This window comes from Rhinopithecus roxellana, chromosome 13 (genome assembly GCF_007565055.1).
Source record: "Rhinopithecus roxellana isolate Shanxi Qingling chromosome 13, ASM756505v1, whole genome shotgun sequence".
Classification (NCBI taxonomy): domain Eukaryota; kingdom Metazoa; phylum Chordata; class Mammalia; order Primates; family Cercopithecidae; genus Rhinopithecus; species Rhinopithecus roxellana.
This window is the reverse complement of record NC_044561.1, coordinates 78,387,394-78,414,754: the sequence shown is the minus strand read 5'-3', so window position 1 is coordinate 78,414,754 and position 27,361 is coordinate 78,387,394. Positions and strand designations below refer to the sequence as shown.

The 27,361-nt window shown below is 48.4% G+C and overlaps 1 protein-coding gene across 4 annotated transcripts in view; it reads left to right on the top strand.

Moving 5' to 3' along the window:
• Window positions 1-27,361, top strand: part of SYNDIG1 (synapse differentiation inducing 1) — a 200,446-nt gene that overhangs the window by 96,092 nt on the left and 76,993 nt on the right. For 3 of the 4 annotated variants that reach the window (XR_004052917.1, XM_030915892.1, XM_010361701.1), the window contains exon 3: window positions 20,415-20,552. The exons of the other annotated variant lie outside the window; for it this stretch is intronic. Coding sequence is in view for 2 of the 3 variants with exons in the window: in XM_030915892.1 (XP_030771752.1) it covers window positions 20,415-20,552 (138 nt within the window). In the remaining variant the exon portion in view is untranslated. The remainder of the gene's footprint in view (window positions 1-20,414; window positions 20,553-27,361) is intronic. 4 annotated transcript variants of the gene reach the window in all.

Sequence of the window (27,361 nt, the reverse complement as noted above, 5' to 3'; positions counted from 1 at the left end):
CTACTAAAAAATACAAAAAACTAGCTAGGCGAGGTGGCGGACGCCTGTGGTCCCAGCTGCTCAGGAGGCTGAGGCAGGAGAATGGCATAAACCCGGGAGGCGGAGCTTGCAGTGAGCTGAGATCCGGCCACTGCACTCCAGCCTGGGAGACAGAGCGAGACTCCGTCTCAAAAAAAAAAAAGCAATTCCGGCTGAAGAAAGGCAGCAGGCAGCATTTTCTTGCAGTCCTCTTTTGGAAGATTCACTTCTGCATAAATGTGTTCACCTGAACCGAAGGTGGTCCTGTGCCCCCTGTTCATACATGTCACCACCGCCACTCATCAGCTGGGCTTCTCAGAGATTATGCATGTCCATAACCAATTCTGAAGGCCTGAGGGACTCTGGGGACATGGCGGAATTCACATCTGCTGGCTCATCACACTGACCTGAGGAAATTTTCTCACCCTATGTGAGGAGACAGAAAGTGCACGTGTCCCTCGAATACCCGCCCACTGCAAGTGACATGACACCCTTTGGTGTCGGAAATACAAGCTCAATAAATCATCAGTCAGGGACTGCTGGAATTTCTGCAAACTGAAAACTATTCCCCCCCTTAGCCTTTACCGTGATTTGACCACAGGAGGAGAATTTCTATATGTGACCAAAAAGGCAAGAAGAAAATATTCACATCCAGGCAGTGTGTGACAGGAGAGTGACTCGTGTGTCCATGTCTAGCGCTTGTCCTAGCTCAAACGGGTTGGCATCCTTGTTTTACATGTGATGAATCTGAGGTTCCAGCTGCTTGTTTTCCATCTTGTCTTACGTTAGAATCACATATGATTAATTCACTTATAAGATTCCGCATGCCCAGAGAGAGCATCAGGGACCTGGGCCTCAGAAGTGTTGAAGCCCCTGAGTGAGCCCCAGAGGCAGCCCACCCCAAGGACCTGCCCAAGGGTCTCAGCTAGGAAGGGGTGGGTCAAAATTTAACTCCAAATCTCATGCTTTTTCTGTTCTGTTATACTGACTAACCTGTATCTTAAGGTCAAGTGGATCCAAATTGTCTAAATCAAAACCAAAAACGCCAGCTTTCTATTAAAAAATCAATTTTTGTAAAGTTTACCCCAGAAAAAAAAGAACAAAAAAATACTGAACCGCAGTTAATGGTATGATGCCGAAGTGTTTAGTGGGAGTGTCCTGCTGTGTGTAACTCACTCTGAAACGCATCAAAAAAGATAAGATGAAGCGATGGGTGGATAGGAGGATGAACAGATGCAGGCATAATGATAAAGCTGGTGCGGTAAAGATGCTAATTGTACAACGTAAGTGATGAATACGTGAGCATTCACTAGATAATTCTTTTAAGTTGTTCTTTCATATCTATTTGAAGTGCAGGTTGATGCAAGGAATAAAAAAGATGTCTTCTTTGCACCATTTGTTGACTAAAATACTTTTAATCTGCTGTTTAAAAATGGTCATATACCAATTTCAGTATTGTATTTTATAACATTATGGAGTTTATATGGACAGGCAAAATATTCTTCTGGCAGAGTTAATTTTTACTTAACAAATGTGTAGCAACACTGCTCCGAAAATATATGGGCCATCCCATTTAAATGAAGTGCTTAGCTGTAAAGCTTTTAGAAGAAAACAGAAAATCTCTGTAACCCAGGGTAAGGTGAAGAGTTCTTAGCTATGACATCAGAAAAACAATCTATAAAAGAAAGAATAGACAAATTTTGCTCATCAAAATTAAAAACTTTTGCTCTGCAAAAGACACTGTCAAATGATGGAAAGACAAGCTACACACTGGGAAAAAAAATATTTGTAAATTGCATATCTGACAGTTTGTATCCAGAATACAGAAAAATTATCTCTAAATTTAAATGTAAGAAATCAAACCATCTAATTTTAAAATAGGGAAAATATTTGAACAGATACTTCATGAAAGGCAATATGTACATGGCAAAAAAGCACACAGAAAGATATTTGACATCATTAGCCAACAGGGAAATGCAGACTACAACCATGATTATATGCCACTGCACACCTCAGAGTAGCTAAAATCCAAAATATTGAAACTACCAGGTACTGGCAGGGATGCAGAGTAACTGGAACTCATACATTGTCGGTGGGAATGCAAACTGGAAGAGCAACTCTGGAAAACACTGTCAGTTTCTTCTAAACTTAAACAAATACCATATGACCCAGCAATCCTACTCCGAGGTGTTTATGCTAAGGAAATAAAACCTTACATTCCCACAAAAACCCGTACATATATGTCTATAACATGTATTTCTAATAACTCACAATTGGAAGAGCAAATGTTCTTCATTTTTGGATGAATGGATTAAACACATCGTGTTACTTATTATGGAAGTAACTACTCAGGAAAAAAAATGAATGAACTGTGGATATACCCAGCAACCTAGATCTCGAGGGTATTGTGCCAGTAGAAATGGTCAGCCTCAAAAGGTTATACACTGTATGTTTCCATTCCTATGCCTGCTCAAAAAGACGAAACTGTAACAACCAACAGCAGTGCAGTGATTGCAAGGGGTTAAGGACGGGGAAAGGTGAAATATGAAAAGGAAAAATGAGGGAGTTCTTTGGAGGTGATGAAGCCTTTCTGTATCTTGGCTGTTGGAGTGATTGCATAAATCTATACATGCAACAAAATCCATAGAACTATACACTGCCAACACACACACACAAGAGTGAGGGACAGATACACTGGTGAAATCCGATTAAGGTTTGTGGTTTAATCAGGAGTGTTATACCAATGTCATTTTCTGGGTTTTGATCATTGCATTATGGTTATGTAAGAGGCAAGCAAGGGTATATGGGAACTCTCTGTTCTATCTTTGCAGTTCCTACAGGAACTCTGTTCTATTTTTGAAATTTTTATGTAAGTCCAAAATTATTTCAAAGTGCATATATATATACACACACACAATATTTCAAAGTATATATATATATATATATATATATAACTTATACATATATACACATATAAATACATTTATATTGTATGAAGTCATGTTTAATGAATTCAAATATTCTTTCTGTAGTCTTCAAACTGTGACTAAAAATATCACTTAAATGCATGCTTTTCTTTCAGCAAAGCAGAACACTTTAGAATAGTGAAGAAAAAAAGGAAATTAATGATTATTAAAAGTGGCTGATATCCAATTACCTAGAACACCCCAGCCCATCCCTTGATAAATAACCAGAGATTTACTATAATTCTGTTTTACATAGAGGCAACCTTTTGAAATTGACCCATAGACAGTTTCTTTTCTTTTTTTTTTTTGAGACGGAGTCTCACTCTGTCGCCGGGGCTGGAGTGCAGTGGCCGGATCTCAGCTCACTGCAAGCTCCGCCTCCCGGGTTCACGCCATTCTCCTGCCTCAGCCTCCCGAGTAGCTGGGACTACAGGCGCCCGCCACCTCGCCCGGCTAGTTTTTTGTATTTTTTAGTAGAGACAGGGTTTCACAGTGTTAGCCAGGATGGTCTCGATCTCCTGACCTCGTGATCCACCCGTCTCGGCCTCCCAAAGTGCTGGGATTACAGGCTTGAGCCACCGCGCCCGGCCGACAGTTTCTTTTAGAAACATAGACATTGACCCTTCTGATCTTAAAGCTTGAAACTTACATTTGTTTTATCTGAGTTCCTTCTTCAAGAAAGGACCCTCAGGCCTTTCAACCCAAAAAAAGGTATCAAAGTACGGAAACTTACCAGATCACTGCATCCAGAGAGGGAGAGGCCAGACCCCTCATTCATCAAGATTGCTTCCTTAAGCCTCCCTGGTTACTATTTTCTTACACATTGTTACATCTTCTCTGCTGTATAAAACCCTAATTTTAGTGAGTCAGGGAGATGGATTAAAGACTGAGCTCCCATCACCTCAGCTGTAGCACTGAATTAAAGCCTTCTTCCTTGGCAATACTCCTTGTGTCAGTCATTGGCTTTCTGTGTGGTGAGCAGCAGGACCTAGACCTAACCCCTGGTGTTTCAGTAAGACTTTGGTTTAGAAAATACTCAAATCCTTGCAATCTAGGCAGCCCAGCTGAACCACAGGTACTTCCTGGCGTGTGGGGCTGTAGCCAGGGGGCCAGCCAGGAGGGCTCAGAGAGACTGGGCGGGAGGCTCCTGGAATCCCCTGAACTCAGGACTCTCCTAGCCCACGCCTTTTGCAGCTGGCTCTTCTTGTTGCAGAGGTGGGAGATGCAGATTTAAGGCTCTCAAACTGCAGAGGTCTGGTGACTTTGGCCACTGCCTGGAACTCGAGAGCATGGAGGAGACAGCAGACTGATCAGGTGGGAGACCCACATTCTTCCCACTCTGGAGTAAGACAGGTGGTTCTCACTCAAGCAGAAGAAGCTTCTGGTGCCCTTGCATGGAGGACACAGTTGGGCAAGATATGGGGAGTAGAGATGGCCACTGGCCTCTTAAAGGAAGTGATACGGTGGCGTTCATCTGCACCCCTTCCCAGAGCAAGCTGTATGGATCTCAAGAGTGGAAAAGGCCAGACTCAAAATGTTTTATGCTTTATCTTTCCATTCCCAAGCCATGTTTGAAAAGATGAAACTGTAACAACTGATAGTGCAGTGGCTGCCAGGGGTTAAGGATGGAGGAAGGGTGAGATATATAGAGGGAAAATGGGGGAATCATTCCTGGTGCTCACAAGAAGCTCAGAGACGATTTACTGGGTAGATGGATAGTGTGGATGGATGGATGTCAGGTTCCTCCAAGCTTGCACTTTGTTCCTGGGAGGATTGGCACTCTACCAGCCTCCTCCACCTCCCGGCCCCAGTCCTGACCCTCATCAGTTTGAAATTTTACCCACTGCTATGCTGTAAGTTCCTTCCGGGTCCTGGCAGTGGGTCTGTTCTGCTTTTGAGAGTGGGCATCCTGTGAAGTGCATTCCTGTGGCGCAAGTGAGCCGCCCTCCTCTGCCAGATCTGCCCAGGAGCCGGTTGCTCTGAGGGTGCCTGGCAGTGGGCACTGGGCTGCCTCATCCTCTAAGAAGTCGCCTCTGACTATACAGGGTCCCCGTTCTGAGAGGGGAGGCTGGAAGCTGTCTTCAGCCTGCTGGGCTCCAGCACATCTGTTGGCAGTGTTTGACGTGCTGTGTTTCTGGGGCAGGTGTGTGATACCAGACGCCACTAAGTCGCTTCTCTGTGAGAATATGAAAAGGACAAACACGATGAGACACCAAATTGCAATGCTAAATGAATTATTCATGTGTCACAAAAAAGTGAATTCAATATGGGTTTTTTGCTTTTTCCAGTAATGCCCATGGTATTTCCATTAAAGCTCAATCAAAGAAAGGGAAAAAAAATGTGTGCAACACTTAATCCCCAAAGGAAAAATAATCAAAGTATAATTTTTTCACTAAAATGCCACACTTTGTGAGGGGTTTCTCGACTTTTTGTTTATTTATTTTTGTAGTCTGCTTAACACAAGTAATTTATTCTAGACAGATGGCAATTTTTTCTTTCAGATTAGGATATAGCCATGACTTTAGCAAATGTTTATAGTCAAGACTTTTAAATATATAAATGGACACTAATATCTTTTCTTTTTTTCTGAAATAATTTCATACTGACAGAAAAGTTGCAAAAATGGTCCAAAGAACTCCCAGGTACCCTTTGCCCAGCTTACCAATATTGAATATTTTGCCAAATGAGAGTTTTTATTTTTGAAATAATTTCAGACTTACACAAACATTGCAAGATAGTGCAGAGAATTCCTGGATACTTGTCTCCAGTTCCCCTCAATCTTAAGAGTTTACAATACTTGCTTTACACATCTCTCTCGATACACGTATCTTTTTTTCTGAGAAATTTGCAAGTATGTTACAGGCATAATGTTCTTTTATGCCTAAATGAACTACGTGTATTTTCTAATAACAAGTTCAACTATGAAAGTCAAGAAATTAACATGGTCATTGTTGCAATATTATCTTCTATAGACCTTACTCAAATTTTGCCTGTTCTTTCTTTTTTTTTCTTTTTCTTTTCTTTTTTTTTTTTTTTTTTTTTTTTTTTTTTTGAGACAGAGTCTTGCTCTGTCGGCCAGGCTGGAGTTCAGTGGTGCAATCTCAGCTCACTGCAACCTGCGCCTCCCAGGCTCAAGCAATCTTCCTGCCTCAGCTTCCCGAGAAGCTGGGATTACAGGCTTATGCCATCACGCCTGACTAATTTTTGTATTTTTAGTAGAAACGGGGTTTCACCATGTTGGCCGGGGTTGGCCTGACCTCAGATAATCTGCCCGCCTCAGCCTCCCAAATTGCTGGGATTACAGGCGTGAGCCACCGCGCCCGGCCTCACTGTTCTTTCAATGTTGTCCTTTAAACCCAAAGAAAAAGACATTCAAATCCAAGATTTTAAGATTCCACATTGCATTTTCTTGTCATGCCTCTTTAGTCTTCTTTAGTCTGGAACAATCTCTCTGTCTCTCCTTGTTTTTCATGACTGGTGTCTTTGCAGAGTACAGGGCAATCTGTCAATTTGAATTTGTTGGAGGATTCCTTATGATTGGGTTCCAGTTATGCATTTTTCACAGAAACACCCAGAAGTGACTCTGTGCTCTTTTAGTACATTGGGTCAGGGGGCCCATGGTATCCATTACTGGTGACAGTAGCTTTGATCATTTGATTTGGTGTCTGGAAAGTTTCTCACTGCCCAAGTGACAATTTTGCTTTGTAATTAATGAGCACCTTGTAGGGAAGTACAGTGAGACCATGTGAAAATCTTTCTTTTCATTAGTCATTCACCAACTCATTTTAGCATTCTTTGACAATTGTCACCCATAGTTCCCTCTATGTTTATTAGTTAACATTCCACTATGAGGAAGAGTTTTTCCTTCTCCTGTATTTATTTATTTTTATCATGTATTACTTTATTTCAGGTTGGACCATTGCTTTTTATTTATTCAGGGAGTAACTGAGAGTATTTATTGAGTGTTTATGATGCTCACCCTGTTCCAGATTTGACCACAAAAGTCCCTTCAAGTTGGGTTCGGTGTCTTTTGGACATAGCACATCATTCTTCAGTTGCCTTTTATTATCATTTCCTGGCACAACTGTTCCAGGTGCATCTTGTTCATTGTCAGCCCCAGCCTTGAAATCAGCTGTTTCTCCAAGGATCCCTGGTTTCTTTCATTGGACAATGGTATTTAGCAAACACAAACTGGGTGCTAGGTGTGCTCATTGCTACTTGGGATTCATTGTTTTTAGGCCTTCTTAGCAGACTGTAAGTGGAAAAGTATGTATGCATAAATTCCATATATATAGAAAACAACACATTTGTATTTTTCTGTCTATAGAAATGATATCTATCCGTATTCAGTTCCAATCCAGTCAGTTCATATTGGTGTCTCTCATTCTTGTTTAAGTTGCATTGCATTCCATTGTGTGGACATACCAGTTTATTTAACCAGTCTCCTTTGAATGAACATTTAAGTTGTTTCCACTATTTCCCAGTTACCTATAATGCTGCAGTGAATTATAACCTTGTACATATGTGTTTTTATATTTTTTGGATGTGAATCTTCAGGAGAAATTACTAGAACTAGGATAGCTAAACCAAAAACACATGTTGGTAATGTTGTTATATATTGACAATTTTTCCCCAGAGACTGCACCAATTTGCATTCCCATCACCTTGTTTCCCTGAAGTCTCACTTAATAGTATCATTAATTTTGACTTGATCGGTGAGAAATGGTGACTTAGTGTAGTTTTCATTTTCCTCGCTCTAAGGATATGTGAGGTCAGGCAGTATTTCCACCTGGACACAGGAGAGACAAGCAGAGCACACGGGACATGAAATGTAAGGCAGTGCCCAGGCTTTGGCACTGGCTGTGTCCCTGCATGGCACTGGGAGTGAGACAGCTGATAATGAAGAGGCCTGGATGAGAGTAGGTGTCCTCATTCCCATTTTTACCTTTAAGCCAGCCCAAATCCACGCTGCTAAAAACTAGCTTGGAGTGTGCATCTGAAAACAGTAAAAGCCATGGTGGGTTATGTGCTGAGTTCTTCAGAAAAACAAAGTGGAGATAAGAAGATCTAAAATGACAACCATTGTCTTAGGCAATAATATACTGTATGTCGCTCTTCTGTATGTTGTTTGCATGAATTACCCATGCAAACAACGTACATTGTAAGCAGAGGTACTCATTTAGTAACTGGATCAATAGGCAGTGATAACTTGACATTCAGCTGTGAAACCAGCCCTTCTGGATGGGTCATAGAAGTCTGCATCCCTGTTTATTTCCCAGTCATGTAGGTTGATGTGGGATGAGCTCTGTTTTGTTCAAGCAGGGAGAAGTGGTCTGGCTGTGGGCACCTCTCTGTCACACTCAAGCCATGCTCTCTGGCTCTCCACAGTCCTGTGTGTGTGTTGCTCACTCCCCAACCCCAGTTTTGCCTGAGCTGCTCTCCCTGCACCCAAGTCCTTTACCGAGTCAGCGGCCGCCAGACCCTTCTTCACAAAATCTGAAGGCCAGTGTACAAGACAAATTATATCCACGCTGTGAAAACAAAAACGTATGAGAATGAAAAAGCAGTATCGTCGCCAGCTTACACTGATGGCCTGCTGCATCCTGGTCACTTTGACGTGAATCACCCAGTGATCTTTCACACCAAGTCTTGGAAAGCTTTGGCCCATCCTGTCATTGAAGGCCAGGGTATGTAACTGTTCGTTGCACCCATCTGTTTGGCAGCGGTGATGAGGTTCCTCATCCTGCATGACGTATTCGTCATGTGTCTTTGTCTTCTCATCCCCTCTCAAGTGTCCCAGAGTCTCATGGTTGTGTTCCACATAGGGCTGCCCCAGGGCAGTATTGGGGCATCCAGCAACCCCCAGTTCCTCCACAGGCTCTGCAGCAGGTGCTCTCAGTTCCCCTTACCCCATACCTTCTCAGGGATGACCCTTGCCTGAGACACCCCTGGGCCTGAACTTTCTGTGAAGACCTGAAGTCTGCCCTGCAAAGAGTGGGAGAATCTCTGCCCTCAGGAGACCAGGGTCAGTTTATTCCAGAGGGATAACTCAGAATGCATCTTACATCGATTTCCTCGAGGTCCCAGCAGGAGCAGCCTCCAGGCTCCCACTTCTCCTCTTCTCCGTCGTCTTTGCTGAGATCACCTCCCAAGAAAGCAATTGCACCTGAATCCTTTACTCAAGCTTTGCTTCTGGGAGTACCTAAACTAAGACAGGTCCCAAGAATGCATTTGCTAGGCCAGGTGCGGTGGCTCACACCTGTAATCCTAGCACCTTGAGAGGCCGAGGCGGGCAGATTGCCTGAGCTCGGGAGTTTGAGACCACCCTGGGTAACATGGTGAAACCCTGTCTCTACTAAAAAATACAAAAAAAAAAATTATCCAGGCATGGCGGCATGCACCTGTAGTCCCAGCTCGTCAGGAGGCTGAAGCAAGAGAATTGCTTCAACCCTGGAGGTGGAGGTTACAGTGAGCCATGATCGCGCCACTGCATTCCAGCATGAGCAACAGAGCTGGACTCCGTCTCTAAAATAAAAGATAAATAAATATAGTGCGTTTGCTAAAGTTGCCCTCCCAGGCCACTGAGCACTTCCAGGCCACAGGAAGAACTTAGCCTGACGGGTGAACTCAGTGAAGGAACTTCTTGTCCTACTCTAACCATTGGATTAAATGCCTATAGCTAGTTAAAAGACAACTATTTCGTTAATGCAGGAATATAGAAAACCAGTCCTCTAATATAATGATATGTCTTATCACATCATAAAACCTGAAGTCCAGTGTACAACGCCATCACCTTCACAAAGACAAACCAGGAGCTACACACAGAGGTGAATCTTAATGAATTTCACTTCATTCGGCTCCTGCTTCCAGAACATTACAGATCCCTAGGGCCATCGTTAGGTGCTAATCAGGAACTTCTCAGAGAAGAAATACATTTGCGCTTTACCCAGAACAAATAGCCATTAACAGAGACAGTTCTCTTTTGATAACTTCCCTTTGTGAATGAACGCTTGTCTTCCTGGAGCATGGCACATATTGCCAGGGAAACCCTGGATATACCTCCCCAGCCTCATCCCATCACTTCTGCTGAGGTTTTTATCTGACACAAGTGAATGCAGAATGCAGCCTTACAAGGGCCTTGTTGCCAAAGTTTGCCTTCCAGGACCCCATCCCTGCCTCAAAGGGCCGAACATTTTTGAAAGGGAGTTCAGGTCTCCCACTAAGCAAGTCTATTGATCATGGGAATTGAGTCTTCATGGGGATGTGCTAGGAGCTAAGACCTAAAGCACCCATCCCAAAGGAAGAAAACGCAATTTAAAGAAGTAGAATGGAGGTGATCCATTAAGGCAGGCCGGCTCAGCTTCAACCGTTCTGCCCATACACACTGAACGCTCATTTATTTCCAGAGAGTCTGTTTGCAAATAATCTCCTTCAAATGTTTGCAGGCATCTACTCTGGCCCCAGAATCAAACTGGGGGCCTCCAAAAGAGAAAAGGTCCTGGCCTCTAAGGGCTGCAGCGCAGTGCACACCTCATTTACAGCAGACAGCCCCAAATGTGCACAATGGAACTTCATCTCATTTCTTCTAGGACATGCAAGGCACTTGGGTTTTATTTGATTTCTCTTGCGAGATTAATATATTTTTCTGTACAGAAAAGTTTCATGTTTTATGCACCTAACTGGATTATTTTCTTCTAAAAATACCTCCCTCCTCAAAGAATATAAAATGATTTAGGAATATTGGGCTAGATACTACTAGGAGGAAAAATCTGTTTACTTCTGAATGATGCATTGACTTGCTCATTTTTGAACATTATACATTAATTTATTTATTTTAGCTGAGATCCATTTGTTTTAGAAAATATTGCCTGGGAAGCCAGCATGGAAAACAGGAAAAGTCTGAGCTGCCTGGGCCTGGGCAGGTTCAGGGACTCTGAGGCATCCATGCCACACCCCCCACCACCACTTGCCCCTTCACAGAGGCCCCAGGCCCTGAAGAGCACAGTGAGAAACCACTGCATCGGCGACAGAATGAAAGTCCCTCTCCTTCAGTGACACATGGCATCTCCACCCACATTGTCTTGTGCTCCGTGACATCCCTCAAAAACCAAATGGAGACCAAATGGCTAGACCAGGCCCACCACTGATGGCAGAGGGCATGTTTTCCCCATTTTCAGGGGCACAGAGGGTACATATATCCTTGTGACAACAGCAAAATCAAATATGTTGCAATTCGAAATACATATTTACTAGAAAATCTGGTGTTCTTATTGGTTGAATTATCTGGTTAATGAAGATCTGATTAACAAAGAATAACTGAATTCTCCGATTTTAGGAATTAGAATAAAGAGTGAAGTACAGTTGATATTTTAACGACACTACCCATGGTTTCATTTTTTTACTATGATTCCAAGCTCTAGTTTGGGGCTGATGGTTGTTGAGCGTTTCTGCTTTGGGCTGTTGCGATGTGTGATGGAAGACAGTTGATCGGGGGTCACATGCCCCTGGCGTCACATACCTGGAAGGGGCTGGGTCAAGGCGGGGCTCTGAGATCTGCTTTGCCCTTTGTCATGGTTGACTCCTGAGTTGTGAACTCACAGATGGCATCTGAGCACTGGGCGCAGATGGGAAGGGAGTCACAGACATGAACTCTAGCCATGTGCTGAAGAGTAATGATCACCCCAGTCCCTGGACTCTCCAGCCCTGCCCCCAAGCTAGGCACTCGCTCCCAACCCATAGCAGTGCTTCAGGCCCTGACACCTCTGTGGCTCCCTGTCTCCTCCTCCCCATCCCATCTCTCTTTCAGCAATCCAGCACAGACATCCCTAAGGATTCCTAAATCCTCACTGCTGTTGGGAAAGCCATGGATCCCTTCCCAGCCCCTTCCCCAGTTCTCCGCCTGACCCATCCAGATGAAACAACCTGCTCAGCAGACATGCTTTGTAAAAGGCAGTTTGAAAGTGGCAGGGTTTTGTCAGTTTACTCTTGCTTGTTTCACGCCAGTATGTGAAATATCCTCTTTCCACAAAAAAAAAAAACTACTATCTATCTAGTAGAAAAAACTAAAGTATGACAGACAGCATATACCCAGAATAATTGGTCAGTAATTTAGGGCAATGTGTGTTCAGACATGAAAACACGGCTTCCTAGGGCTCTGCACTCTGAAAGCCCCAGATCTCCATACAGCTGTGTACTTGTGAGCCCTGTGTGCATCGCACATCAGGCGTCCTCAGGAGATGTCTGTGGTTTTTCCGTGACCTGACTTCGAGTAAAGGAGAGAATAGGAGGCCTCAAGATGTTGAAGAAGGCTGGTGCAGAGAGGATGGTTTGACATGGGCAGAAGCATCAGTCTTCTACAGCCAGGCAGCCCACGGAAAACCCCTGAGTGGACCCAAATGGACCTCTGGGGCTTGCCCCGATGGTGCAGGTGCAGGAAGATGGCCCAGCACTGGCCCTGCAAGGTCTCCATGGCTCACATCTCAGACACCGGCCTCACCCATGTGGCTCACGAAGAGTCATTCCCTTCTGTGGGAGTGGAAGCTCTTGCCTGAAGGCCTCAAAGGCAGCCGGGTCCACTTCCACACACCTGTGATGTGGACCGAGGGTGTCTCGCTCCAAGCTGTCTGCCAAGACCAGAGAACATGAGTGCACCTTCCGTAGATGCAGGGGGCTTGAGCTGTGTCATCCACCTACAGCTTTCCCAGGTGCGGTCCTTGGCTCTCTCCTCAGTTGCCCTGGAGCCACCATAAATAAGACAGCCTTGACCGTGGCCAAGTCCTCATTCTCACCCAACCTTGAAAGGCTTCTCGGTGGGCACATGTAAATGATGGTGAAATGTACACCCTGGAGAGCGTAGGAAGGCATTTCAGAGGGTGAAGACAGGATCAGAGGTCAGGCAGCCGGGCTGAATGCAGAGTCTTCTTGGGCAATGATAGGCCCAGGAAGGTGGAGCTGCTGGTGACTCCACTGTCCTCTGTACAAATTGTAGGGGCTTACCATTTTAGTTAGTGTTGTTCATATTGGCTCAGGCCATAGGCGAATCCCTCATTCATTTGGCAAATGTGCATAAGTCCTACTATGTGCCAGGCACTGTTCTGGGCACTTAGAATACAGCTTTGGATACAATGTGCAGATTTTTGCCCTCCTGGTGCTTAGAGGAAGGGAGTCAGGGACCGCGCACCGTGGCTCACGCCTATAATCCCAACACTTTGGGAGGCCCAGGCAAGCAGATCACTTGAGGTCAGGAGTTCGAGACCAGCCTGGCTAACATGGTGAAACCCCATCTCTACTAAAAATACAAAAATTAGCCAGGCATGATGGCGCACACCTGTAATCCCAGCTACTCCGGAGGCTGAGGCAGGAGAATCACTTGAACCAGGGGGGCAGAGGTTACAGTGAGTCCCAGTCGCACCACTGCACTCCAGCTGGGAGACAGTGTAAGACTCTGTCTCAAAAAAAAAAAAAAGAAAAGAAAAAAGAAAGGAGTCAGAAAGTAGACAAATCAGTATCACATGAGTGCAGAGAAGCCCCTAGCAGGCTGGGGATAGAGGGACTGGGAAGGTGGTGGCAGCTTTGCAGCTATGTAGGGAAGGCTCTGATGAGAAGTGGCATTTGAGCAAAAGCCCCAAATGAAGTGGGCAAGCTAGGCACATGTGCATCCTGGCTTAGCAGACGGCAAGTGCACAGGCTCTGACGCAGGCAGGGCACACACGCACACACGCACGTGGGAAGAGCAGCAGGGAGCTCCCTGCAGGTGGAAGACACCAAGCCCAGAGTAAAGAGGGCCAGATCCCATGAGACAGCTGTCGGTGCAAGGTCAGAGATCACCAGATCCTCATGTTTGTGCCTTTCCACAGTGTCAGGCATTTTATTGATGCTGCATTCTCCATCATAAAGGCCACAAGCTCCCTGGAGTTCCCAGGAGGCATTCTCCTTAGTGCTTCCCCTTGCCTCGAGCGTGAGAGTGGCAGGCACGCAGGCTTGAGCCGAGCTACCCGTCAGTCAGTATTGCAAGCTATACGTCACAGTATATTTAATCAACAAATTAATGTTATAGATTAAACATTCCACAACAAACTAAGTGACATTTAACGTCAAGAGAAAAGGGATAGGAAAAGGAGTTCGTGTGCCAGTCCAGGGAGAGTGACGAGAATGAAAAGAATATGCTGGCCTGGCCCGGGGGCTCTGCCAGTGGTCAGTGTCTTTTAAGGAAGAGTCTTTGCTGTGGGCAGAGCCTTCAACGGCAGATACTGGGCCCCTTATCACAAGTGATGGCAAGTTGGTGTCTGTTAAAATGACTGTTTTTGAGCTGCTGAAGTCTTACTCTTTTTATGGCTGCAGAGTCCTCTTGTGAGGACTAATAGTGCAGAATGTGCTTGGTTAAATCCTTGTCTGGTTGGGTGCAGCCTTTATTGATCAGGCAAAAAACCTATGGTCTCTGTTGAAAAGGTGCCCTATGAAATATAAGATGGAGTCTTTTTCTATGATGGAGTCACTAATGTCAAAGGTGCTCTATACAACAGCACAGTCCAATAGGACCTTCTGAGGTGGTGGAAACGTTCTGCATCTGTGCTGTCCCATGTGACAGGCATGGGACTCACGTGGCTTCTGAGCATGTGGTGTCACCGAGGGACTAGTGTTGGTTGTGTGTACTTGGGAGCACTTTAAGCGGACACAGCTCCACGTGGCCAATGGCTGCTGGGCTCCTCAGGGCAGATGTGGCCACTGGGACCGCCACCCTTGGATAGTGCCTGAGATGCTCACCAGAGTCGGTGAGCACAGAGAAGTGGGCCATGGGTGGGGTTTAACTTCCTACTCCTGAAACAAGCGCCTCACACTCTTGCTCACAAAGCTGCCAGGAATGCTGAACATTGTGATATGCAAACATTTGGTGTCATGCCCTGCACTATGATTATTTTGTTAAAATATCCCCAGGAAGAAAACCCCGAGGGGACTGAGAGTCCTCTCTCTGTGGAGGTAAGGAAAACAGGGCTAGAACAGGCAGGCAACGCGGTAGAATGGGTGGCCCTGGAGGGCACCCACCTTTCTCTGCCTTGGCTTTAGCTCAAAAATGTGGGACCTCTGCATGAATTGCATACTCCTTTGGAATGTTTTCAGTCCGCAGATGTACCGATTAAATGACCCATGAAGAGGATTCTTTAAAACAGCTGCAGTGCATGATAAGTCTTTCTTGGTGTTGGGGATTGTGTGTATTTCTCTGCTTGGCTTGTTGGTATCCATGTGGCCTCTCCTAGGCCAGCCTCATCTCCTCTCCTTTCTCTCGGGTGGCATGATGTCCACGACCACTTATACCCCAGGACACTCCTGGCAGAAGAGGGAACAAAGAAAAGAGCTGGGGTGTTTTTGTCTACCCTATAATTTTTCTGAGTTTGGTTGTTTGGTTGGTTGGTTGGTTGTTTTTTGAGATGGAGCCTCACTCTGTCACCCAGACTGGAGTGCAGTGATGCGATCTTGGCTCACTGCAACCTCCACTTCCTGGGTTCAAGCAATCTTCTGCCTTAGCCTCCCAAGTAACCGAGACTACAGGCACGCACCACGAAGCTCTGCTTTTTTTTTTTTTTTTTTTTTTTTTTAGTGGAGACAGGGTTTCACCATGTTGGCCAGGTGGGTCTTGAACTGACCTCAAGTGATCCTTCCACCTCAGCCTCCCAGAGTGCTGAGATAACAGGTGTGAACCACCATGCCCAGCCCTGAGTTTTTAAAATCTATTTCAATCAAAGTTGACAAATTATTTTGGTGTCATCTAGCCTCAGCTTGGTAATTTACAGAGTGTGATTCTTTTATGCTTCTAAATTAAAATCTGTGAAGATTTTGGGGGAGTGCCCTGAAAGCTAAATCTTTGCTTCTTGGGGTAATGCTAAAGCTATTTCCAAAGATGGAAGGCAATGCTTCCATGTGCCTATATGGTCCGGGGCAATGGTTCCCCAAGCATTGACTAAGATCGGGAAAACCTCACTGTTGCCACAGGCCTCTTTCCATCACCACCATGAGACAGACTTAGCAAGAAACAGAATCATCAGAGTCCCTGGCAGGGAGAGGGGAAGAAGACAACTCATCTTCTCATGAGAAGCAATGGAGGCAAAGTGGGGTTTGTGTGCAGCCAAAGCAGCCATGTGCAAACCTAGCACACAGCTCAGAGCCCTAGGTGAGCAGTTGGCATCAGAGATTCCAGACTCCAGAAGCCACTCACAGGATGATTTGTGAGTGGACGTGTTTTAACCTCTTGGAGCCTCAGCTTTGTCCTTTGTAAAACAGAAATGACAATGACAATAAAGATAGTAATAACACCATTTGTAAACTAAAAATAAAGAAACTAAAAAATAAATAAACACAGGCAGACTTTTTGGTTTTGTGCAAGGATACATCGGGACCCATGGCTGCTGCGCTCCCTGTGGTCAAGGGCTGAGCTGTGCACTGGAGAAATGGCCGTTCCTCAGCCTGGCTCTGCTGCTTTCGGGTCTTGGACATGGGTTAGTTTGCCACAGGTTGAACTTCCTGAGCATCTCCTGCAGAGACAGCCCCTTCTAAAGCTCAGCAGTTCCAAAATCAGCTCCCTGACCCCCCAAAGCCACATGTTTTCAGTGAGGGATGGAGAGTGGAGTCAACAGGGCCATGTGTGATGAGGTGCAGCTGGGCAGATACCCAGATTCCATGCGGCACGCCTTCCACACTGCACAGCCTTCATGCTGCGTGCAATTCATACTGCACACCCTCTCCACCGCACAGCCTCCACGCTGCATGTCATTCATACTGCACGTGCTTCCCCCTGGACATCCTCCACACTGCACAGCCTCCATGCTGCATGTCCTCCCCCCTGCACATCCTCTCCACTGCATTTCCTCCATGTTGCACGTGCTCCATGTTGCACATTCTCCCACCTGGACATCCTCCCCACTGCACGTCCTCCCACCTGCACATCCTCCCCACTGCAGGTCCTTACCCCTGTGCATCCTCCCCACTGCAAGTCTTCACCCCTGCAAGTCCTCCCAAGTGCATAGCCTCCTCCCTTCACATCCTCCCCACTGCACGTCCTTCCACCTGTACGTCCTCCCCACTGCACATCCTCCCACCTGCTTGTCCTCCCTGCTGTACATCCTCCCTGCTGCACATCCTCCCTGCTGCACAGTCTCCATATTGCATGCCCCACTCCCTGTACATCCTCCCTGCTTCACGGCCTCCCTCCTTCACATCCTCCACACTGCATGGCCTCCCTCCTTCACATCCTCTGCACTGCATGGCCTCCCTCCTTCATGTCCTCCCCCCGAACATCCTCCCCACTGCATGTCCTCCCCCTTCACATCCTCCCTGCTGCACTCCCTTCCCACTTCCTTTGCGTTACAAGTCCTCCCTGCTGCACGTCCACCCCTGCACATCCTCCCCACTGCACGTCCTCCCCACTACACCTCCTCCCCCCTTCACATACTTCCCACTGCATGGCCTCCTCCCTTCACATCCTCCCCATTGCACGTCCTCCCCTATGCATGCTCTCCCCACTGCACAGCCTCCCCCCTGCATGGTCTCCCCTTGCATGACCTCCCCCCGCATGACCTCCCCCCTCATGCCCTCCCCTCTGCATGTCCTCCCCACTGCACATCCTCCCCCTGCATGTCCTCCCCCCACACGTCCTCCCCACTTCATGTCCTCCCCACTGCATGCTCTCCCCGCTACACATCCTTCCCCCTGCACATCCTCACCCCTTTACGTCCTTCCCCCTTTGCGTCCTCACCCCTGCACGTCCTCACTCCTCCACATCCTCCACGCGGCACACCCTCCCCACTGCTTATCCTTCCCACCCACCACTCGTCCTTCTTACAGATTCCAGACTCCAGCACCCGAGGCTGGGAAGTGAGTAGCTCCACCTGGGCAGCCTGGGGCCTCACAACTCCCCCATGAATTATGCATCCCTGTGGGCTGTTCCACTTTTCTTCCCCCTTAGCCATAATGATGGCAACTTTCATATCCCCTTTCTATTCAGAAACCATATGGGGGCCAATGTGCAGAATAAAAAGAAGAGAAATCTCACAAGCATGGCTCTGTGGACAGAGGCTTTGCAGCCCCAGACTCGTGAAGCAGCCACCACAGTAGATGCAGTGACTCCTCGACCTGTGCTTGGCAGGAGGGGCGAGGCCAGAAGCTGGCCCTGTAGCCTGAGCAAGTCACTTGCCCTGCTGGTGGAGTGGCACTTCAGATCCCTGCCCTGCAGGCTTGTTGGGGGGCGAGTAAACAGTGAGCCCAAGCTCCAGGAGAGGCCACCTGGAAAGTCCTTATTGTTGGACTGAGCCTATGGAAATGCAGTGTACCAGGGAGCCTCAGGTCTCACTGCAGCACTATGGCTGGCTGCACAGTGATTAGAGGCTCTGACTGGCAGTTTTTACCTGTGTTTAATTAACAGAAATAGGAAAGGGGGCCGTGGTCACTTGTGGGCCTTCTTAGAGTCTATTAGTAAGGAGGAATGTCTGGGGGTGCTCAGACACCAGTGGTGAGCAGTGGGCTGGCATCCACTCAAGTGCTGCACTCACAGGGTGGGCCCACCTGCACTTCTGTCTGGCTTCACAGGGTCTGTCCAGAAGCCCCCTAAAGAAATGGCCCTGTCACTGCCTTACACTGCCACTGCGTTCTCAAAGCACTCCAGCTTGCAGCAGGAGGCCCCTGCTCAACAACCTTGGGCAGCTGGCAGAGAGCTAGGAAGCCAGGGCCTCCTCCAAGAAGAAACGAGCCACTACTCTTCTAGGAAACAATATCTGGAGTAAGATGGGCTTCAACTTTGTATAGGACAAATGCCTAGGCAGGGTGGCCCTGGCGTTTGGAGGAGTTGGTGTGAGCGCTTCGTATTTTGATGAGGAAAGAGCCCAGCCAGTGGAATGACAGCCAGGAGGCACCCTCTGCACAAACACCAAGGCAGGGCCCAGCCAGTCAGCCTCCTGGAGGACCCGTGTGCTCTTTGTGGGGAGGGTGGGGCAATGGTTCTCTTTGCTAGGTCAGCATTGGAATCATCTGAGCTGCTTTTTAAAAATTACTGTGGAATTGGCCAGATGCAGTGGCTCATGCCTGTAATCCGAGCACTTTGGGAGGCTGAGGCAGGCGGCTTACAAGATCGGGAAATTGAGACCATCCTGGCTAACTTGGTGAAACCCCGTCGCTACTAAAAACACAAAAAATTAGCCGGGCGTGGTGGCAGGCGCCTGTAGTCCCAGCTACTTGGGAGGCTGAGGCAGGAGAACGGAGTGAACCTGGGAGGCAGAGCGTGCAATGAGCCGAGATCGCGCCACTGCACTCCAGCCTGGGCGACAGAGCGAGACTCCATCTCAAACAAACAAACACAAAAATTACTGTGGAATCACAAACCACATACCCCATGTTCTCACTTGCAAGTGGGAGCTGAATGATGAGGACCCATGGACGCAAAGAGAGTAGATACTAGGGCCTACCAGAGGTTGGAGGGTAGAAGGAGGGAAAGGAGCAGAAAGAATAACTCCTGCAGACTAGGCTTATACCTGGGTGATGAAATAATCTGTGCACCAAACCCCCATGACATGAGTTTACCTATAAAACAAACCTGCACGCATACCCCTGAATCTAAAAAAAAAGTTTAAAAAGATATACAATTAAAAAGTAAATTCCTGTACTCAGCTTCACCCTGATTCCCTGCTCCCAGCACACACCTTCTCCATCAGAACCCCTAGGAGAGTCTCCCTCAGCCCCTGCCACCAGGCCGCAGAGCAGAAGGGCACAGCTGAGGCTCACTGGGCTGTCCTCTGCTCCTCAGGAAGCTGCCCTCATGCTCCAGGTGGAAATCAGGCCCCACCTATGTCTTGACTCAGTTCAGAGTCAAGGGAAACTTAAAAGAGAGATTCAGGGGACAGTGTTCTCTGTCGATCCACATCAGCCTTGCCTCGTCCTTGTCCGCTAGTGAGAAGTCTAGGAATACAAAGAAAAACACGCCCGGGCTATGCCTTCTGAGAGTCTCCAGTCCATCGTCAGAACACACTGACAGTGCATGGTGACAACAGGCCCAGTTCTGCACGTGGCTTCCAGGCAGGCAGTCCCTACAGGCAGTCCCTGCGAAGTCCCCAGTCCCATCCTTTGTCCCTACCATCCAGGCACTCACATCCCAGTGATCTTAGAAATACTGCTTTCTGTAGGATTTCTTCTGCAACTGAATGACCCAAGAGCCCCGTACTTGGCATTATTATCTTCCTGTTCTTAGCAAGCATTTCCTTGGCCGGGCCACCCTTCCTGGGAGGCTGTGTACTTGGAGCAGTAACGATGGCTCAAACAACATCAGCAACTGCAGCTGCCTCCTGGGGAGGGCCTGCACCTGCCAGGCATCATCCCACATCCCTGGACACCCCAGGATGACTCCTTTATTAATCTTTTCTCCTGTCCTGTCCTGCTGGTTCTCTCTTGCAGAGCGACTACTCGAGCGACACAGAGAGTGAGGACAATTTCCTCATGATGCCCCCGCGGGACCACCTGGGCCTCAGTGTCTTCTCCATGCTCTGCTGCTTCTGGCCTCTGGGCATCGCAGCCTTCTACTTGTCCCATGAGGTAAGGCCTCCTCGGTCTGTCGCACGTGGTGTGCAGGTGTTGACAGGGCAGGGGTGAGGGCGACAATCCCAGCTGAGGAAGAGGGGAAGCGAGGAAGCCCAGACAGCTCCTGCTACAGCTGGGTCAGCCCTTGCCCAGTTGGAGGATAGGCTGGGAGGAGTCAGAGTCAGGGCGCCCTGGGGGCCGGGTGGAGGCATTCGGGCTGCCTCACCGCAGATGCTGCTGCGTCCTCGCAGAGGCGGGACTGCCTTCTGAAGAGGCTGCACGACCGAAGCGAGTGTCTGCTGGGTAGAAGGCACATGGCCTTTGGGAGGCTGTCCTTCATTTAGGTGCTGGGGTTGTGTGCGTGGGGTGACCCCAGTGCCGGGAAACACCAGGCCCAGGTGGGCTACATTTAACTTAATGAGAGAGGAGAAAAGAAGGGTTTTGATTTCCTTGCTAAAGAATCCTTCCTGTAAAATAGATTCCAGTTCCACAGCAGCCCCCGTGTACCTGCCCCAAGTGAACGCCCTGCTTGTGGAAATGGCACATCTCAGTATGACATCTGCCGTTCCTCCCCAACATAAGGCTTCTAAAGGTTTCGATTCCCAGCCTTTTTCACTACAGAGCATCCTGTGCCCCTTATGCAACCTACATTTTGAAAATATTGGAAATATTTTTCTCTAGCAAGTGCAGAGTATTCATTCAGAAATCAGCTATATTCACATTTTTATTAATCAGAGAAAGACATTTCTACTTGCCAATTACAGAGTGAGCTGACGGCATTACCATGGCCCGCTGCTATCTGCCCAACCAAAACAGGGAGAAAGGGCACTCCTCTGCTGGCCCGGGGTGGGGGTGGAGCCGGGCGCCCGTGGGGTGTTTTCAGGGAGGGCTGAAGATGCCTCGAAGGTACAGAGGGTCCCTCTCCAGCTTCTAGGGTTCGGGACCAGGGCTGCACACAACGGAGCCTGGCAGGTCCTTCGTCTGAAACAGATTGCCTGGCTGAGCCCAGCAGTTGCTTCTTGATGGCTTCTGTATTGGTTGGGTTTGTTGGACGAGTGAGAGGAGAATCCGCCCTGGCCTTATGGGGTTTCTGTTTTCCCCTGCACATCTCGAGTGGTGACTGGCCCCTCTTTCTGACATCCAAGGAGGAGCAGGGGAGAGTGGTGGGTGGCCTGTGGTCCTCCTGAGGGCAAGTGCTTCCTGACAGGGCACGAGAAGTTGGGCAGCCTTTGCAGGCAGGGGTGTAGCCGGAGGGGCACAGTGCGGAAATCTTTATCTGCTGGGGCTAGGCTGAGCAGTTGTTCTAGATCCAGCTTTGATCTTGAGGGTCTGTCCGAGCTTCTCTTATGACTTCGTCCCACGAATGCCACAGAACCCCTTCTCCATCAGCACAAGCATGGGATGGGGAGCCTGACTCCTGGGTCTGGCAGGGCCTGGTGGCTGTGGAGTGGAGGCAGACATGAGTGAACCCTGCTGCAGGATGAGGTCCCAGACTGGGACACACAGGAGCTGGAGAAATGGGTGTGGGCACAGGCCCATGGTGGGCAGAGCCTGCTGTGCCACATAAACTGCACCCTGATGCTGCCAATAGATAAGAGCAGTCTTGCAAGGGGACAGATTGGGCCCAGGAGCTGGACAGGTGACATCAAACGCAACCCTGAAGCCTCCTTTGTACACCCCAGCCCTGCGTCATCTCCATATGGGGAAGAATAGGGACACACCCACCTTCATGGGGCCCAGCCGCTGAGACATCCATGTAAAAGTGCCACAGAGTGCTGGGTGGATGGAAGTCCTGGAGAGATGGCAAGGGGCCGCAGGGAGAGGCTGCTACATGGCCAGAGGAGAGACCAGTCCTTTGTGGTGTCCGTGGTCTCTGCTGCTTCGTGTGTTCGGATTGAAGCCCCAGTCTCTGGTGCAGGGCAAGGTATGGACAGCATCTCTATTCAAAAGATCATCATTATAATAAAGAGCAAGGCTACAACTGCAGAGACTGTGTCTAGAGTCTTTCTCAGAAAGTAATTTTATTCTGAACACAGTAAGAGCCTCTCAGGCTTGGGTCTGAGAACTCATGGTGTTTGATACGTTAGACAGTGAAGAGGATTTCTATTACTTGTTTAGCTGCAAATGGGAAATGCAGTTTCTATAGCGGCTTCTGATCACTTTTTTGGAGATGAAGTGGAAACATTTTGGGCAGTGGATGTAGGTGTTGCCTTCACTATGGGTGTAGAGAGGAGCTTTCAGGGCCATTGGCTGCACCCTCCCTTTTCATTGCGCTTTGAGAATGGATTTCCCTGTGGTAGAACCACAACAGAGAAGAGGTGCTGACACTTTTATAAAGATACCTGTGGAGGTGAGTCCCCTTTGCAGGGCCTGTATCCGCATCCCTTTCCAATCAGAACTCCCTTCCCAGGCAGCTCCCCTTAGTCTGCAGTGGTGGTTCCGGGTGCTGCTGCAGATCCTGGAAACAAGCAGCCCTGCACAGGATGCCTCAGCCGGCTACCAGGCTGCTGAGCATTCCGTTTACAGCCCACACTGCAGATGTGTGGTCTCCAGCAGGCCATCGTGGGGAAGCCAGCAGCTGCCAAGGAGAGAGAGTGTGGCACAGAATAGAACAGATGCAATCTGAGAATCCTTGCACTAAATTAAATCAGTGCTTTCCTAAGCGAGGCCACCTGGGAGTGTGAAGCCCAGGACTGGAGAGAGGGAAGCCCGTAACCCTCTCTGCCGCAGTGGCCAGCACCTCCTGCCGCCTTGTTGGGTCAAGGGGATGATGCACCTGGGCGAAGAGCATGTTGGTGGAGCCGAGGCTCTCCAGGCCCACAGTGCCATTAACGAGGAAATCTTTGACATCTAAGTGTGACTTTGGGTTTTCTTTCCATTTTATCTCAGATCATATCACAGTGTACTCTGACAGTCAGGCTGTATCTGCTCATTGTCAAAATAACTGTTCAGTGAAGTCAAAGGAACATGCCAAGCCATTACAGAAAAACAAAACAACATCTTATGGTAGTTTGATTAAACTGGGCAGTGGAGAAAATGAGGGAAGCCATCTCTAGAATTATGCGCCTCCGATATGTTGTTCTGTCCTGTTGTAGTCTGGTCCCATTTAGCAGGCAGCTCTCCCATGCCTCTGTTTCCTGACGCATACAATGATGTTAACATGATTTCCAGGGTGTGCGGTTAGCTGAGGGTTAGAGATGTAAGTCCAGTGAAAGTCCCCAGGAGGCACCTGCAGAGCAACTGCTGCTGGTCGTGCCCTGCTGGAAACCTGAGTTCCCCAGGTGCTGGGGGTCCAGAGGCCAAGGGATGCCTGGAAAGACACAGACACAGCTTTCCCAGGAGATTTTGCTGATTCTAAAAATATGTTCATGAACTAGCATAACAGTAGTAATCCAAGTGTTAGTGAGGTGGGTAACATTGGCTGACCACCTACTGTGCGCCAGCTTCAGCATTGTGGCCATGCATCCTTGCTTCCAGGGTGTGGTCCTGGACCCCCTACGCACTTGCTAGAAATGCACACTGTCTGTTCCACCACAGACCTGCTCAGTCAGAGTCTCTGGGGCAAAGCCCAGGAATCTGCATTTTGAGGAGGCCTCCAGCTCCTCGTGGATGCTGTTGCTGTCACCTGGGAGGGGCCGTGGTGACCTGCGCTGCAGTCATGGCTGGGAATCTAATAAGCAGTGGGAAGCTGCAGGATGTCTTTTGGAAGAAATGACCCCCAGGCTTTGGTTGTGGTGTGAAAGGAAGAGGGAAGGGAGGGATGCCCTGGGTTCTGATGTTGTTCGGGTGTGAGTAGTGCTGTCTTACATGCATGATCTCATAGGAGCTCCATGACATGGGTGCTGAAATCAGGGTTCAGTGAGGTTGAGTGATTAGCCTAAAGCCAACATTGGTGAGCAGTCAGCCGGAGCTAGCAGGATGTGTGGGCTTCGAGGCACCTGCCTTCTCTGGGGGAGGCATCTGGCTTATCCCTAAGCTGTGGGGTTGGGGTGGGTGGGCAGATGAGGGCAGCATGTTGTCTACAACTTTGTTTTGCCCAACAATGTTCCATCCGGTCCCCATTGCAAGCACACTTTGTAAACCAGTTCATACAGAGGAGGGTGTGGGTGTGTGTGATTATGGTGGTGTGGCTTCATCTAGGAACTGACATTTGTGAATGATACTGAGGATAGACATGAATCCCATAAGTGGCTGAGTGGCTGCTGTCAGCTAGTTAATGCACACACTTTATCTTATTTAATCTTTGCAGTGAGTCCGGAAGGTGGAAAATTATTACCTCCAGTTTACAGATGAACACAACTGAAGTTTCAAGGGATTTAATAAGTAACAGATACCACAGAGGTAGCAAGTATGGGCACATGAGGGAAATATTAATATTTCTAACCCTTAAAGCTATATTTTTTGCAATATAGCTTTGACTTTTATCTGTTCGCAAACAAAAATAGAACCACAGTCCTTGCTTCTAAATTCACCATCCCCCCACCCTGTTTGGAAAGGCTGGCAGGGGAGGAAAGCCTGTCTGAGCATGGCGTGGCATTGGTCCTCATGGCACTTCACTCCATCCCATGCGATGGGGGCAGCCAGGGACTGAAGCCAGAGCCCTGCCCCAAAGAGGGCACTGGGCCTGGACCTGCGCAGGGCAGGCCCCAGGGTTCCTGTGTTGACTCTGCTGGCAGACGTCTTTGCATCCAAGCATTTATTATGTCTTGATCTAATTTCATTTCATAAAATGTTTCTTTCCTTTACTAACTGCAACATTATAACAATAATTAAATGAGAAAAGGGTATTAGGAAGCAGATTATGAATTTTATGAATAGTACCAGCAAAGGGAATTGGGCAAATTAGGGGAAAAAAGAGAATCTTTTTATGGTACTGAAAATCTAGAACAAGAGTGCAACCTAGCTAGTAGCAAAGCCCCTTGGAATCCATTCATTTACCCACTGATAAGTGAACACCTCCCACGTGTTCAGTAAGTGCCGCGCATGCAGCAGTGAACAGAGCAAACCAAATCCCTCTTCTCAGAGCTAACGTGCTCGTCGCCTGCCTCTCTTCCTTGCAACGTCAGCTTTACTTTTTACTCACTGGCTATTAGCTGCGGATGGACATGGGGAGTGTGGAGCTGGGAGAAACGTTTTAAACAGGGTGGCCGTGGCGGGGCTCGCGGAAAGGATGGTGTCTTATGATGAAGCCTTGGGCTGAGCTAGGGGGAGCCCTTGGGGAGGAGCTTCCAGACAGAGGCCTGCAGTGCCGAGGCCCTGGGGGGCACACGTGGGGCAGGTGGGGCCGGCTGGCCGAGCGGGGAGTCGCGGGTGTGGAGCGAGGAATGGGGGTAGGGGGTAACTAACAAGGCGGGACCAACATGGGCAGACCCCGAGACTCTTTAGGCTGTGACTGAGCGGGGCTTCCACTTTGGGATAAGAAGTCTCCGGGGCTTGAGTGGAGGAGAAGCCCCTATGGTCACATGCTCCCAGGAGCCTTCAGAGGACAGAGCGGAGTGGGAGGCGCAGGGCGGCGGCAGCTGTCACCCTGAGACCTGCGCTGCAGGGGTGGCTGGCAATTTCATAAGCAGTGGGGAGCTGCGGGGTGTCTTCTGGATGAATGACCCCTGGGCTTGGGTTGCAGTGTGAAAGGAAGAGGGAAGGGAGGGATGCCCTGGACCAGGGGTTTCCTGCAGACGGGTAGGCAGCACCTGCAGCGGGGCCTCTCAAGTCCCAGAGCTGTCCGCCTCTGCATGGAGGCACTGAACCACGGGGGCTCCAGGGAGACGTCTGGGCCGAGGGTAGGAGTGTGAGTCCTGAGCTGGGGGTCAAGTACCGGCCCGGTGATGAGGGGCCCGTGGGAGCATTGACCACTGATGAGCAGCTTCAGGCGTGCAAGGAGGGACAGCCCCAGGAGCAGACTCCACAGCGAGAGGAAGGGAACCATCCAGCGAAGCAGAGCTGCACTGCTGGGACTTGGATCAGCAGGCACACCAGAGGGGCGCGGAGGGACTTGTGGGTGCTGGGGACATTCCCTTTCCTGACCTGGGTGCTGGCCGTATGTTTCTGGAAACTCTTTGAGCTTTATTTACACTTTGTGTGTGTGTGTGTACACATTTCCGTTTTCCCTAAGAATACTATACTTCAATTAAAACATTTAGAAAATGCACGTATTTGGGAGGCCTAGGGAGAGGAACTGCTTGAGGCCAATGGGTTCAAAGCCAGCCTGTGCAACAGAACCCATGTATACAAAAATTTAAAAATTAACTGAGCGTGGTGGCTCGTACCTGTGGTCACAGCTACTCATGAGGCTGAGGTGGGAAGATCACTTGAGCCCAGGAGTTCAAGGCTGCTGTGATCTATGATCCCACCACTGCACTCAAGCCTGAGTGACAGAATGGGACCTTGTTTGTAAATATACATATGGATATGCAAAGAGAGAAATTGGACATAGTATATCTAGTTATCTTTTTTTGAAGAGTTTTGCTGTAAACAGAGAGTGAGAAATGGGGTGCTATTTAATGAGGTCATGTCAAGAGTGTTCTGTTTTTGTTTTTGTTTTTGCTTTTAAGTGGGAGAAATGATAGCATACTTGTTCATGATGAAAATGACCCAAAAGAGAGAAAAATAAATGTTGTGAAATACGGTGGGAAGGAGAATGGGGGGACAGTTAGGGGAGCAATAAAAAAACCCTGTGCACCAAGCACCTTGCACATACATGGCATTACACACTTCTTGGGGCAGATGCACATGAGGCATTAGGCTATGAGAGTCATATACCTGTTCCCAGGTCACGCTTCCAAGGGTAGAGCCAGGATTCGGTGCCCCCACCATCACTGCCCACT